The sequence below is a fragment of the Phyllobates terribilis genome, unplaced genomic scaffold (genome assembly GCF_046119375.1).
Source record: "Phyllobates terribilis strain yellow unplaced genomic scaffold, ASM4611937v1 Scaffold_3__8_contigs__length_932513732, whole genome shotgun sequence".
In the NCBI taxonomy this organism is placed as follows: Eukaryota; Metazoa; Chordata; class Amphibia; order Anura; family Dendrobatidae; genus Phyllobates; species Phyllobates terribilis.
The window spans coordinates 648446444-648462552 of record NW_027362763.1 but is presented as its reverse complement, the minus strand read 5'-3'; the positions used below and the strand labels follow the sequence as shown (position 1 = coordinate 648462552).

The 16109-nt window shown below is 51.4% G+C and overlaps 1 protein-coding gene across 4 annotated transcripts in view; it reads right to left on the bottom strand.

Annotated features, from left to right (window-relative positions):
- The window catches only part of PEX6 (peroxisomal biogenesis factor 6), a 96792-nt gene that overhangs the window by 66224 nt on the left and 14459 nt on the right, over window positions 1-16109 (bottom strand). For 3 of the 4 annotated variants that reach the window (XM_073671653.1, XM_073671655.1, XM_073671656.1), the window contains exons 2-3: window positions 9954-10105; window positions 8204-8287 (exon numbers count right to left, since the gene is read on the bottom strand). In XM_073671653.1, coding sequence (XP_073527754.1) covers window positions 8204-8287; window positions 9954-10105 — 236 coding nt within the window. The remainder of the gene's footprint in view (window positions 1-8203; window positions 8288-9953; window positions 10106-16109) is intronic. The other variant, XM_073671657.1, reaches the window with a different exon arrangement.

Genomic DNA, 16109 nt, shown 5'->3' with positions numbered 1-16109 from the left:
GGTAGCGCCTCCAGCCTCTGGACACTACGCTGACAGACACAGCAAACCTTCTTGCCACAGCTCGCATTGATGTGCATTCCTGGATGAGCTGCACTACCTGAGCAACTTCTGTGGGTTGTAGAGTCCGTCTCATGCTACCACGAGTGTGATAGCACAACCAACATTCAAAAGTGACCAAAACATCAGCCAGAAAGCATTGGTACTGAGATGTGGTCTGTGGTCCCCACCTGCAGAACCACTCCTTTATTGAGGGGGTCTTGATAATTGCCAATAATTTCCATCTATTGTCTATTCCATTTGCACAGCAGCATGTGAAATTGATTGTCAATCAGCGTTGCTTCCTAAGTGGACAGTTTGATGTCACATTAGTGTCATTTCCTTGGAGCTATATTCTGTTGTGTAGGTGTTCCCGTTATGTTTTTGAGCAGTGTAGTAGAGACTCCTGGTGGGGGCGGTTATCAGACTTTAACTTATTATAATGGTTTTTCTTTTCCCTCCCTACTACTTGATTTAGGTTATAGGTATAATACAATGAAGCATATGCAGAGATAGATGTAATGGCAGGACATTTACCGGAGCTCTATGGTGTTAATGGTTGCTGTCCTGCTAATTGTATTCTCTAATACTCTCTGGGTAAAGGCCCCATCACACTTAGCGACGCTGCAACGATCCCGACAACGATACGACCTGTCAGGGATCGTTGCTGCGTCGCTATGTGGTCGCTGGTGAGCTGTCAAACAGGCAGGATCACCAACGATCAGGGGAGCAGCGACATCGTGGAAAGAATCTTTCCACGATGTCCTGCTCCTGGTTACCAGCCTGCTGAAGCAGGAGCAGGCTGGTAACCATGGTAAACATCGGGTTACTAGGGGCACACGCGCACCTAGTAACCCGTTGTTTATCATGGTTACCACTCTTCTACAGTGAGCGGGAGGTTATCGCTCACTTTAGCAGGCTCGTAACCTTGATAAACAACGGGTTACTAGATGTGCGTGTGCCCCTAGTAACCCGATGTTTACCATGGATACCAGCCTGATCGCTGCTCCCGCTGGTCACACACAGCGATGTGTGCTGACCAGTGGGAGAGCAACGACCAAAAAATGGTCCAGGACACTTTGCAGCGATCAGCGACCTCACAGCAGGGGCCTGATCGCTGCAAAGTGTCACACATAGCGACGTCGCTGGTGAGGTCGCTGTTGCGTCACCAAAACCGTGACACAGCAGCGATGTCGCTAAGTGAGACGGGGGCTTTAGGAGCGGAAAACAATCCTGCACTGTTTGGGGAGGGGACAGGGAAGGGTATTTGCTATGTATGGGGGGCATTCACAGGATCAGCCCTTGAGGTACCGGCATGGTAAAAAGGCACAATGTAATGGCTTTCACAACAAGATCCTGAGTACAATATATGATCCTAGCCATAATGTCTGGAACAATTGAGATTAGAAGCGTCAGGGGCCTTTCAGATGGGACAAAACGAGCAGCGATCTTCTAATATATTCAGTTACAAAATCCCTCCATAGTAGGTTTACAAGAAACATCTCGCTTCATACTATGAAGACAAGATGGACGCAGGCGAGCTAGCACTCAATCTCCTGCTCATACTCCAGGGGAGTCTCTAGGATTCGCGCTTCTTTACCGTTTAATCTAATTAAAGTCGATACAAAGAGGATTTGCACATTTAACTGGTAAGATCTCTGATCTAGTGATCTCCATCGCTTCGGTCTACGTCCCATCTCCGGATTATGGTAAGGCAAAAAATATAAGCTTCATCTGCGTCTAACCTCTTGATTATTGGAGATGTTAACATTATGGACTTCCATTGGGATAAAGGGAAACATGACCCCATTAGACAAGAAGGGAATAGAACACCCTTTGGGTCCTTCATTAAAGAGGTTGCGCTAGTAGATTTATGGAGACATAGATTTCCTGACACCGATCAATACTCCTGATATTCAACAACACGATTCCTTATCACGCATAGATGTGGCGCTGGGGAATATGGCTATGGATCTATGGATCGCCGGCTATGGATCGCCGGCGGGAGATGCTCAGTACTTACCTACAGTCATCGCGCATCACAGTCCTCTTCAGGTTTCACTCAAATTGGGCCTAAACCCCCCAGGCTCTGGAAAATAAATCAGCTCTGGCTACAGATCGTAAGTGTAGAAAAAGTGACGGTAGACCAAATGAATAATGGAGCAGCATCTACTCCCATGGTCTGGAGTCTATGAAGGCCCACCCGAGAGGGAGAGTTATTAGAGAAATAACTGGGTCATCAGGCAATATTTCAGGAACTCAGGCAGGCTGAAATTAACGTGATAGATCATCCTACACCCAATGCTCAAAAGGGTTATAGTAGCCCGGTCCCCGGCTCCACGGACGGCACTAGCCCGGTCCCCGGCTCCACGGACGGCACTAGCCCGGTCCCCGGCTCCACGGACGGCACTAGCCCGGTCCCCGGCTCCACGGACCGTACTGCAAAATGCTGAGAGGAAAAAAGCCTTTCAGGGAATCACCTTTTTTGAAGGTGAAAGAGTAGGACATTTACTATCTCTCGTTACTGCAGCGCAAAGGGATCCGTCCCATATTCACAAGCTTCGCTCTCAAAATGGGGGTTGGGCAGAATCTACGGGGGAGATTCTGGAGGTTCCGCTTTCATTTTACGAGCCATTATACTCTTCAAAGGTTAGACCCCCGGAAGGAGAAATTTCACATTTCTTAGGAATGGCCAGGTTGTCTGAAGATGAGCGGAGGGCTCTGGATGGTCCCCTGTCACTGGAGGAACTAGACAAGGCTGTAACTCCTATGCCGGGGGGTAAAGCTCCAGGCGGAGGTGGCCTCTCGGCGGAGGTGTATAAACGGTTTAAAAAGATATTACTCCCAAATTTGCTACAACTATACAACCACTCCCTACAGTGAGGTCGTTACCACCTTCCATGAGAGGCAATTATTACTGTTATCCGTAAAAAAGGGAAAGATCCTCAGCTCCCTGGGTCATCTAGACCGATTTCTCTATTCATGGTGGATATCAAAATATTGGCTAAAATATTAGCTAATAGGCTGTCAGGAATTATGTGTGATAGATCCAGAGCAAAAGGGCTTCATGGCCACAACCCCACAGCGATTGATCTGCGGCACCTCTTGTTGAATGTGCAGCTCCAGCAGATAACATTGGGCACAGAGCGGTGCGGTCGTTGGATGCCAGCAGATAACATTGGGCACAGAGCGGTGCGGTCGTTGGATGCCAGCAGATAACATTGGGCACAGAGCGGTGCGGTCATTGGATGAAGCAGATAACATTGGGCACAGAGCGGTGCGGTCGTTGGATGCCAGCAGATAACATTGGGCACAGAGCGGTGCGGTCGTTGGAATGCCAGCAGATAACATTGGGCACAGAGCGGTGCAGTCGTTGGATGAAGCAGATAACATTGGGCACAGAGCGGTGCGGTCATTGGATGAAGCAGATAACATTGGGCACAGAGCGGTGCGGTCGTTGGATGAAGCAGATAACATTGGGCACAGAGCGGTGCGGTCATTGGATGCCAGCAGATAACATTGGGCACAGAGCGGTGCGGTCGTTGGATGCCAGCAGATAACATTGGGCACAGAGCGGTGCGGTCATTGGATGAAGCAGATAACATTGGGCACAGAGCGGTGCGGTCATTGGATGAAGCAGATAACATTGGGCACAGAGCGGTGCGGTCGTTGGATGCCAGCAGATAACATTGGGCACAGAGCGGTGCGGTCGTTGGATGCCAGCAGATAACATTGGGCACAGAGCGGTGCGGTCGTTGGATGCCGCAGATAACATTGGGCACAGAGCGGTGCGGTCATTGGATGCCGCACTCAATGGAATAGGTAGTGGAGAAAATGGGGTTCGGACCCACGTTTATATCATGGGTACAGTCGCTATACTCCTCGACTACAGCTAAAATCAAAGCAAACGGTGAGCAGTCTGAAAGCTTCAGAGTATATAGAGGCACAGGACAGGGTGCGCTCTGTCCCCATTATTGTTTGCCATTGCAATAGGACTTTTAGCGAGTAGTGAGGAATTCTTCTGAAGTTAGAGGATTTCAATATGGGAACATAGAAGAGAAGATTGCACAGCATGCGGACGACCTTCTGCTATTTCTGGGAGACCATGGTAGATCCCTGAATAGTGTAATGGATATACTAAGGCTATGTGCCCACAATCCCACGATGCAGAAATTTTTCCTGAGCATTTCTGCATCTCCCTCCCGTGCGGGTTGTACATGCGGGTTGTACATGCAGATTGTACATGCGGTTTCCTGCCAGGGACATGCGGATGTGAAGCGTTCTTCACATGCATTTCCGCATGCAGGTTGTGATTTTAGCATCACTTGGAAAGTGCTTGACAACTTGGTCACACTATATAAATCCATGCAACCGGCATATATAGTGTGACTGTAAAAGAATGGTTAAAAATAAAAAATAAATCTATACTTACCTTCCGATGGCCCCCGGTGTCTTTATTCGATGCATATCGGCTTGCCGGCAGCTCACGGTACACCGAAGGACATGCCAACGTCAGTGACCCGTCACATGACTAAATGGCGTCAGAGCAGGTCCTTCAGTCCATTGCGTGCTGCCGGCAAGCGAAGAAGAGTGCAGCGGGGGCCGTCAGAAGGTAAATCTAATATTTATTTTTTATTTTATTCTTTTTTTTACAGGTTCTATGGTACCCGAGTCCGGACGAGAGTCTCCTGTCCTCCACACCCGGGTACCATCCGCACATTGAACGCATGGATTCTGCATGTACAGATCCAGTGATGCGGATTACATGCGTTCCAATGCAAGTCAATGGCGGCGAAAGCGCCGAGCTTCCGCAAAATAATTGTTAGTGCTGCGTTTTTTTCCGCAATGATAATCCGCAGCGGAAATTTCAGCAGCATGTGCACAGCATGCGGATTATCAGTGGGGGACGTGGCAGACCTTCTACCAAGCGTTTAAGCGTTTCTGCAGCGGAATTACAGCTGCAGAAACGGTTAAAAAACGCATGGTGGGCGCACAGCCTTAAACAGTTTGGGCGGTTGTCAGGTCTATTAGCTGGGATAAATCTGTATTATTCCCCTTAGATTGCCCGGTAGACCGTTCAGACATTCAGCATACCCAGATAGAGGTGGTCTCCCAGTTCAAGTACTTGGGGCTGGTAACATCGTACCCTCTTAGAGATGATGAAAACCAGAATCTGCGGCCTCTTCCAGACAGATAACGGCATGGTGTAAACACCAACTCTGTGGTGGGCAGAAGCTTATGAAGATGGTGCTAATGCCTCAGATGTGATAGATTCTACATAATGCTGCCATTTGGCTCCTGCTATGTAGAGTCCATGAGATAAACGCTTCTCAGAGATTTGATCTGATCTAACCCTAAGGGCAATCCAGGATAAGACTAGAAACATTGCAGAGACCAAAAGACGCCGGTGGCTGGCACTGCCCAATGCACGCTTATATTCCCTGGCGGCCCAATGCCAACATATGAAGGGATGGAAAGAAAAGGACACGGGCGGTTCAGTCTGCAAAAGTATTCAAACACTGTGGGACAGGGACCCCTTGTGGAAAGCTTGGAGGTGGGGAGGTTTGGGGGTCTCTCAGTATACCCTACATTGGACTTAATTTTCAAGGTTTGGTGTAAAGTCAAATAAGAGCGGTCGAACACTTATCAATGCACACACCTAACTGGAATAATGGCTTACTTTCAGAATTTGCCAAATTAAGCGAGTTTGGGAACTGGAAGAATATGGGTATACAGTACGTTCACCAGGTGATCGGCAATGAGGGGCTTAAATCCTCTGACTATCTGCAAAAAGCGCTCCGTCGACCTGATAGCTGCTTCTACCAATACGGTCAACTCAAACACGTCTATAGAGCCCAATGTAAAGGGGAAGAGAGACGTGGTATGGGACACGATGTGCTCAGATGGAGCCATGAAGGGGGTCATATCCAGCGCCTACGATGACCTTCTCGTTGTCTTCCTTAAGAACTTCCCTCTGTTGGTTAAATGGAAATGGGAGACAGATATTGGTGTGATCACAGATGATGAGGGGGCTTCGGTGCTGGAATACAAACCCAATCTTTCGCTTAGTGACCCCAAACGACTCTCGCAGCTCTATGTGATTCACAGAGTGTACAGATCACCTAAAATCATGTTTAAAATAGGTCTAAGTACTGATTCTGGATGCCCGAGGTGCGCCCAACAGGAAGCAGGGATATTGCACATGTTATGGACATGCCCGCATTTACACACATATTGGGGAGCAGTTTTGGGCTATACAGTCAGCCTATGAGTGTGTGGTGACTAGTAACCCTCTGACCTGTATACCGGGATATGTAGACGAGCAGAGCACTGCTGAGACGGGAAACTTGCCATAGCGCGATTACTATACACGGCCCCAGGCTTCCACACACCTGACAGACGAGCACTCGGGTACCTGGCCCCAGGCTTCCACACACCCGACAGACGAGCACTCGGGTACCCGGCCCCAGGCTTCCACACACCTGACAGACGATCACTCGGGTACCCGGCCCCAGGCTTCCACACACCTGACAGACGATCACTCGGGTACTCGGCCCCAGGCTTCTACACACCCGACAGACGAGCACTCGGGTACCCGGCCCCAGGCTTCCACACACCCGACAGACGAGCACTCGGGTACCCGGCCCCAGGCTTCCACACACCCGACAGACGAGCACTCGGGTACCCGGCCCCAGGCTTCCACACACCCGACAGACGAGCACTCGGATACCCGGCCCCAGGCTTCCACACACCCGACAGACGAGCACTCGGGTACCGGGCCCCAGGCTTCCACACACCTGACAGACGAGCACTCGGGTACCGGGCCCCAGGCTTCCACACACCTGACAGACGAGCACTCGGGTACCGGGCCCCAGGCTTCCACACACCTGACAGACGAGCACTCGGGTACCGGGCCCCAGGCTTCCACACACCTGACAGACGAGCACTCGGGTACCAGGCCCCCAGGCTTCCACACACCTGACAGACGAGCACTCGGGTACCGGGCCCCAGGCTTCCACACACCCGACAGATGAGCACTTGGGTACCTGGACCTAGTGTGATGATACAGCCTAGAATCTTAATAAGCCAGACGATTAGATTAGTTAAGCCAAGAGAGATACACTATTGCGTTTAAATTGACTAGTATATGTTTGTGTATTTCTAAAGGACAGACCAGTATTTGTATAACCCTGATTGCTGTTTCCTCTTCCTTCGGTGAACAATGTTGTTTGTTACTATGCTAATTACATATTCTATTAAGTCAGCTGAAAGTTTATTTACAATAGCCCCTGCGATACCAACTATGTAAATAGATTAGCTCAAACAATGAGAGCTAAGCCCTGTGAGTAATGCCTTCCCTAACCCCGACCTGTGACTGATGACCTTTATATGCAAATAGAAAAAAGGGTTTATCTATACTGCTGAAAAGAGACTTGGGACAGAAATTGGAAAGAGACTTTACAGGGAGAGTCAAGGATCAGACTCTGAGATCAGCAGCTTGGTGGCATGGCTTTCCCTCCAAAGAGACACAGATTTGGATTCTACATGATTCTAGCCTAAGGGTACCAACCCTGACTGGAAAGATACAGGTCTGCTTCATTAACCATCAGAGAGACATGGATACATTTTGGGGAGGCAAGGCTGGAATGAAAAAGTCACCTGGCCCCATGGATATGTTGTTTGGGGTTGCCAGGAGGGACCAGCCGGTCATCTGGTCCCATGGAAACTCTCGGAGAGGCCAGGATGGGACTCAGGTCTCCTGGCCTTGTACCTCGATGGACTGCTAGCTTCCTAAGCTTGCCGCTACCTCCTCTCTGTGGGGGCCTGCCAGAAGCAGGGGCCCCTGGTTGAGGTAGTTGGCCCTGGAAGTCCCAAAGTCGCAGCTGTTCTATCCCAGGCGGGCGGAGAAGGAAGGGTAAGGACTGTGTAATGTTTCACCATCTTGGGTATTTGCTGGGACTGTTCTGTGTGTTTTTTGTTCGCTTTGTGGTTCAGTAAAGTATTGCCACACTGTTTTACCCGCACCCTGCATTGTCTGAGTAGCGTTACGCCCACGGAAGACCCCGGGTCTTCACGTACAGGCTTCCATACACCCGACAGACGAGCACTAAAGATACTCAGCTTACATACTTGTGGATCACACACACATCTTCGTGCACCTACAAACCTTACTGGCATCTGTGACTTGTTGAGCTCAAAGTCAGAATGTGAGAAACATGAGACACAAAGGACATCACCGACCTGAACTGCCCTAAAGAAAGGGAGAAATGAGACATATCACACAACAGGAAGGGTGGTCAAGGAAAAATAAGGACGAGTGCTAGCCAAAACACAAAAATATAGTCAATGCTCCAGCCTGGAGCCGGGGGGCAGCCTTCCAGCCTGGAGCCGGGGGGCAGCCTTCCAGCCTGGAGCCGGGGGGGGCAGCCTTCCAGCCTGGAGCCGGGGGGGGCAGCCTTCCAGCCTGGAGCCGGGGGGGGGGCAGCCTTCCAGCCTGGAGCCGGGGGGGAGCAGCCTTCCAGCCTGGAGCCGGGGGGGGGGGGCAGCCTTCCAGCCTGGAGCCGGGGGGGGGGGGCAGCCTTCCAGCCTGGAGCCGGGGGGGGGGGGGGGGGGGCAGCCTTCCAGCCTGGAGCCGGGGGGGCAGCCTTCCAGCCTGGAGCCGGGGGGGGGGGGGGGGGCAGCCTTCCAGCCTGGAGCCGGGGGGGGGGGGGGGCAGCCTTCCAGCCTGGAGCCGGGGGGGGGGGGGGGGGGCAGCCTTCCAGCCTGGAGCCGGGGGGGTGGGGGCAGCTGAATTTATGGGATAAAATAAGTAAAAATTGTCATGTGCATATGTATTAACCCCTTTTGCTATGAAGCCTCTAAAAATTTCTGGTGCAAGCAATTCCCTTCATACCTTCATAAGCCCCATGCTTAGTGATCGGACATCCCCCTGTGTGCAACATAATTTAACATGTCTGTCAGTATATACACTTTACCTTTCTGAAAGGCCACGGAGACAGCAACACCATTAACATGAGCACCACTAACCAACTACCACCAGGAAGACCAAGGAGATCTCCAACCACCACCAGGAAGACCAAGGAGATCTCCAACCACCACCAGGAAGACCAAGGAGATCTCCAAACAAGTCAGAGACAAAGTTGTTAAGAAGTACAAGTCAGGGTTGGGTTCTAAAAAAAAAAAAAAAAAAAAAAAAAAAAAAAGTCTCCCAATCTCTGATGATCCCCAGAGCACCATCAAATCAGTATCATCAAATGGTACCACAACAAACCTGCCAAGAGAGGACGCCCACCTCCACTTTCAGCCCGGGCACGTAGGGCATTAATCAGAGAGGCAGCACAGAGACCACAGGTAACCCTGAAGGAGCTGCAGAGTTACCAAGCAGAGACTGGAGTATCTGTCCAAACGACCACAATAAGTCACAGCCAAGACCTTAATCCAATGGAGAATCTGTGGTCAGACGTGAAGATCGCTGTTCATCAGAGGAAACTATCTAACATGAAGGAGCAGGAGCAGTTTTGCCTTGAGGAATGGGCAAAAATCCTAGATGTGGAAAGCTCCTAGAGATGTATCCAAAGTGACTTGCAGCTGTAATTGGCACAAAAGGAGGCTCTACAAAGTACTGACTTTAGGGGGTGAATAGTTATGCACACTGAAGTTTTCAGTTATTTTGTCCAATTTGTTGTTTGCTTCACAATAAAAAGAAAAACAAATGTTCACAGTTGTCGACATGTTCTTTACATGAACTGGTGCAAACCCTGAAAAAAATACGGTGAAATTCCAGGTTGTGAGGTAGCAAAACACGAAAAATGCCAAGGGTGTGAATACTTTAGCAAGCCACTGTACATGGCGGTGTGAGCTCATAGAGGAAAGGCTTTAAGCTGTGGGCATATGACATGAGCATTCAAGGAGCTGACCTGGGTGTCTGGAAGTGCCGGCACAAGGCTTCCTGGAAATCGGCATCACAGCTGTAAGCCGGAGACTTCACCACACTGACATGAAGCAACGTGGCAACTGGTGGCTCCACAAGAGCAGATCGTCCTTCCCGCGTGGGCTCAGTGTTAAAGCGCTGTAGTGTAGGGGAGAACAAGGAGGAGTAAAGACTCTGTGCTCCAATGGCTCCTAGCAGCAGCTGGCGACCTATAGAGACCACAACAGGTTAATAACATCAGATCACAAGAGCAGGCCAACGACGCCCCCTGCCCCAAGAGCAGGCCAACGACGCCCCCTGCCCCAAGAGCAGGCCAACGACGCCCCCTGCCCCAAGAGCAGGCCAACGACGCCCCCTGCCCCAAGAGCAGGCCAACGACGCCCCCTGCCACAAGAGCAGGCCAACGACGCCACCTGCCACAAGAGCAGGCCAACGACGCCACCTGCCACAAGAGCAGGCCAACGACGCCACCTGCCACAAGAGCAGGCCAACGACGCCCCCTGCCACAAGAGCAGGCCAACGACGCCCCCTGCCACAAGAGCAGGTTAGTGACGCCATCAATCACACTTCCTTTCCTGTACACTAATATACAGTGCCGGTCAAAGGTTTGGTGGACACCCCCTGTTGTGAGAGAACGTACTCCATTTTATCTCTGTCTTTTGAAATAACTGATGGGCGGAGACGTTTCACATTTCTGTTTACGCCCCTAAGTTCCTATTGGCTACATCTTTCGGGGGAAGTCTTTTGTGACTGTATTTTAGGTTGGGCTGCATGACAATTTATTTCTCTCACTTATATAGCGCCATTATTTCCACAACGCTTTACAGACATTATCGGCACTGTCCCCATTGGGGCTCACAATCTACATTCCCTATCAGTATGTCTTTGGAGTGTGGGAGGAAACCGGAGAACCCGGGGGAAAACCCACGCAAACATGGGGAGAACATACAATCTCCTTGAAGATGTTGTCCTTGGTGGGATTTGAACCCAGGACTCCAGCGCTGCAAGGCTGCAGTGCTAACGGCTGAGCCACCGTGCTGCCAATAAACTAAATATCCTACTTAATACACCATGCTAAGGTTGTGCTGTTTCATTTCCTGAGCGTTCAGAAACTTATTTGGAGTTCAAAAGGCAATAGAGGAGTTCAATTCACTCATTGAAAATTGGTGCCTGAACAGGGACCAGACACGCAATGTACCGTCCGGATCTCGAGACTCCAGAGACAGTGAACCTAAAGCTGCAGCGTACGGGAAGAAGCTTATTCTTATATTTTTGCTTCACTTTCACTGTAAGTTTGGTCCTCCTGCATTTTGGATTAAATAGTCCAAGATCTGAAAAGATCCCTCTGCCTTTGTGACCCGTGTGTATGTGATGGAATTGGTGTACGGGCGCGGAACACTGCGGCGTACGGGCGCGGAACACTGCGGCGTACGGGCGCGGAACACTGCGGCGTACGGGCGCGGAACACTGCGGCGTACGGGCGCGGAACACTGCGGCGTACGGGCGCGGAACACTGCGGCGTACGGGCGCGGAACACTGCGGCGTACGGGCGCGGAACACTGCGGCGTACGGGCGCGGAACACTGCGCTCGTCCTACTTTGAGGATTACTGGTGTTACTGTGTCGTGTTTGGCTGATGACAGGAGTCAACAGAAGAGGTGTCCTGTAGTCCTTTCCCTGAGTTTGTGTTATATGGGGTGTTGACGTGGCATGTGATCCAGACCTACACACCAAGAAACAAGCTAAGGGTGTTAAAGACCTGAGGGAGCTTGGGTGGAAAGTATGGATCCAGAAACCACAAGGAAAGACAGCAAAGAGAGTGGTCAAAGAATGTGAAGGCAAGAATGCCAGAACATTGGAAAAGTAGGAATGCCTCCGGAGGGATGTGTTTAAAGGGAACGTGTCCCCCCTGGGCGCTATCAGACCTCTACTATGGGCATACAGGTGATAGGAATGTAACTCTATACCTACCTGTATGGCCATAGCAGAGGCCTGACTGCAGAGAAAAGTAGTTTTATCTTTTTGGTTTTCAACAGGCTTGCAGTCCGGGGGAGGCCAAGCAATACTGCCTATCAGCCCAGTTACAATGTTCCCTCCCCCACAAGTCACACGACGCTGTCACGTGCGATTTCCTTCCTCACCTCGCTGTCACGTGCGCTTTCCTTCCTCACCTCCCGGCTCTTATAGAGCGCGCTTTGTTTCCTCCGGCCGGGTCTATAAGAGCTGGGAGGCGAGGAAGGAAAGCGCACGCCACAGCGAGGCGAGGAAGGAAAGCGCACGCCACAGCGAGGCGAGGAAGGAAAGCGCACGCCACAGCGAGGCGAGGAAGGAAAGCGCACGCCACAGCGAGGCGAGGAAGGAAGGCGCACGCCACAGCGAGGCGAGGAAGGAAGGCGCACGCCACAGCGAGGCGAGGAAGGAAGGCGCACGCCACAGCGAGGCGAGGAAGGAAGGCGCACGCCACGGCGAGGAAGGAAGGCGCACGCCACAGCGAGGCGAGGAAGGAAGGCGCACGCCACAGCGAGGCGAGGAAGGAAGGCGCACGCCACAGCGAGGCGAGGAAGGAAGGCGCACGCCACAGCGAGGCGAGGAAGGAAGGCGCACGCCACAGCGAGGCGAGGAAGGAAAGCGCACGCCACAGCGAGGCGAGGAAGGAAAGCGCACGCCACAGCGAGGCGAGGAAGGAAGGCGCACGCCACAGCGAGGCGAGGAAGGAAGGCGCACGCCACAGCGAGGCGAGGAAGGAAGGCGCACGCCACAGCGAGGCGAGGAAGGAAGGCGCACGCCACAGCGAGGCGAGGAAGGAAGGCGCACGCCACAGCGAGGCGAGGAAGGAAGGCGCACGCCACAGCGAGGCGAGGAAGGAAGGCGCACGCCACAGCGAGGCGAGGAAGGAAGGCGCACGCCACAGCGAGGCGAGGAAGGAAGGCGCACGCCACAGCGAGGCGAGGAAGGAAGGCGCACGCCACAGCGAGGCGAGGAAGGAAGGCGCACGCCACAGCGATGCGAGGAAGGAAAGCGCACGCCACAGCGATGCGAGGAAGGAAAGCGCACGCCACAGCGAGGCGAGGAAGGAAGGCGCACGCCCCAGAAAGGCGAGGAAGGAAGGCGCACGTCCCAGAAAGGTGAGGAAGGAAGGCGCACGTCCCAGAAAGGTGAGGAAGGAAAGCGCACGCCCCAGAAAGGTGAGGAAGGAAGGCGCACGCCCCAGAAAGGTGAGGAAGGAAGGCGCACGCCCCAGAAAGGTGAGGAAGGAAGGCGCACGCCCCAGAAAGGTGAGGAAGGAAGGCGCACGCCCCAGAAAGGTGAGGAAGGAAGGCGCACGCCCCAGAAAGGTGAGGAAGGAAGGCGCACGCCCCAGAAAGGTGAGGAAGGAAGGCGCACGCCCCAGAAAGGTGAGGAAGGAAGGCGCACGTCCCAGAAAGGTGAGGAAGGAAGGCGCACGCCCCAGAAAGGTGAGGAAGGAAGGCGCACGCCCCAGAAAGGTGAGGAAGGAAGGCGCACGCCCCAGAAAGGTGAGGAAGGAAGGCGCACGCCCCAGAAAGTTGAGGAAGGAAAGCGCACGTCACAGTGCCCTTTGACGTGCGGGGGAGGGAACATGGTAACTGGGCTGATAGGCGGCGATTTAGGGGAATAATAATCAGATAGGCGGCATTGCTTGGCCTCCCCCGGACTCCAAGCCTGTTGAAAGCCAAAAAGATAAAACTACTTTTCTCTGCAGTCAGACCTCTACTATGGCCATACAGGTAAGTATAGATTTACATTTCTATCACCTGTATGGCCATAGTAGAGGTCAGATATCTCCCAGGGGGGACAGACTCCCCTTAGACCTCTACTATGGCCATACAGGTAAGTATAGATTTACATTTCTATCACCTGTATGGCCATAGTAGAGGTCAGATATCTCCCAGGGGGGACAGACTCCCATCAGACCTCTACTATGGCCATACAGGTAGGTATAGAGTTACATTTCTATCACCTGTATGTCCATAGTGGAGGTCAGATATCTCCCAGGAGGGACAGACTCCCATCTGACCTCTACTATGGCCATACAGGTGATAGCAATGTAACTCTATACCTACCTGTATGGCCATAGTAGAGGTCAGATATCTCCCAGGGGGGACAGATTCCCATCAGACCTCTACTATGGGCCATACAGGTAGGTATAGAGTTACATTTCTATCACCTGTATGGCCATAGTAGAGGTCAGATATCTCCCAGGGGGGACAGACTCCCATCAGACCTCTACTATGGCCATACAGGTAGGTATAGAGTTACATTTCTATCACCTGTATGTCCATAGTAGAGGTCAGATATCTCCAGGGAGGACAGATTCCCATCAGACCTCTACTATGGCCATACAGGTAGGTATAGAGTTACATTTCTATCACCTGTATGCCCATAGTAGAGGTCAGATATCTCCCAGGGGGGACAGACTCTCATCAGACCTCTACTATGGGCCATACAGGTAGGTATAGAGTTACATTTCTATCACCTGTATGGCCATAGTAGAGGTCAGATATCTCCAGGGGGGACAGACTCCCATCAGACCTCTACTATGGCCATACAGGTAGGTATAGAGTTACATTTCTATCACCTGTATGCCCATAGTAGAGGTCAGATATCTCCCAGGGGGGACAGACTCCCATCAGACCTCTACTATGGCCATACAGGTAGGTATAGAGTTACATTTCTATCACCTGTATGCCCATAGTAGAGGTCAGATATCTCCCAGGGGGACAGATTCCCATCAGACCTCTACTATGGCCATACAGGTAGGTATAGAGTTACATTTCTATCACCTGTATGCCCATAGTAGAGGTCAGATATCTCCCAGGGGGACAGATTCCCATCAGACCTCTACTATGGCCATACAGGTAGGTATAGAGTTACATTTCTATCACCTGTATGGCCCATAGTAGAGGTCAGATATCTCCCAGGGGGACAGACTCCCATCAGACCTCTACTATGGCCATACAGGTAGGTATAGAGTTACATTTCTATCACCTGTATGCCCATAGTAGAGGTCAGATATCTCCAGGGGGGACAGACTCCCATCAGACCTCTACTATGGCCATACAGGTAGGTATACAGTTACATTTCTATCACCTGTATGGCCGATAGTAGAGGTCAGATATCTCCCAGGAGGGACAGATTCCCATCAGACCTCTACTATGGCCATACAGGTAGGTATAGAGTTACATTTCTATCACCTGTATGGTCCATAGTAGAGGTCAGATATCTCCCAGGGGGGACAGATTCCCATCAGACCTCTACTATGGCCATACAGGTAGGTATAGAGTTACATTTCTATCACCTGTATGGCCCATAGTAGAGGTCAGATATCTCCCAGGGGGGGACAGATTCCCATCAGACCTCTACTATGGCCATACAGGTAGGTATAGAGTTACATTTCTATCACCTGTATGGCCCATAGTAGAGGTCAGATATCTCCAGGGGGGACAGACTCTCATCAGACCTCTACTATGGCCATACAGGAAGGTATAGAGTTACATTTCTATCACCTGTATGGCCATAGTAGAGGTCAGATATCTCCCAGGAGGGACAGATTCCCATCAGACCTCTACTATGGACCATACAGGTAGGTATAGAGTTACATTTCTATCACCTGTATGGCCATAGTAGAGGTCAGATATCTCCCAGGAGGGACAGATTCCCATCAGACCTCTACTATGGCCATACAGGTAGGTATAGAGTTACATTTCTATCACCTGTATGTCCATAGTAGAGGTCAGATATCTCCCAGGGGGGACAGACTCCCATCAGACCTCTACTATGGCCATACAGGTAGGTATAGAGTTACATTTCTATCACCTGTATGTCCATAGTAGTGGTCAGATATCTCCCAGGGGGGACAGACTCCCATCAGACCTCTACTATGGCCATACAGGTAGGTATAGAGTTACATTTCTATCACCTGTATGCCCATAGTAGAGGTCAGATATCTCCAGGGGGGACAGACTCCCATCAGACCTCTACTATGGGCCATACAGGTAGGTATAGAGTTACATTTCTATCACCTGTATGCCCATAGTAGAGGTCAGATATCTCCCAGGGGGGACAGATTCCCATCAGACCTCTACTATGGGCCATACAGGTAGGTATAGAGTTACATTTCTATC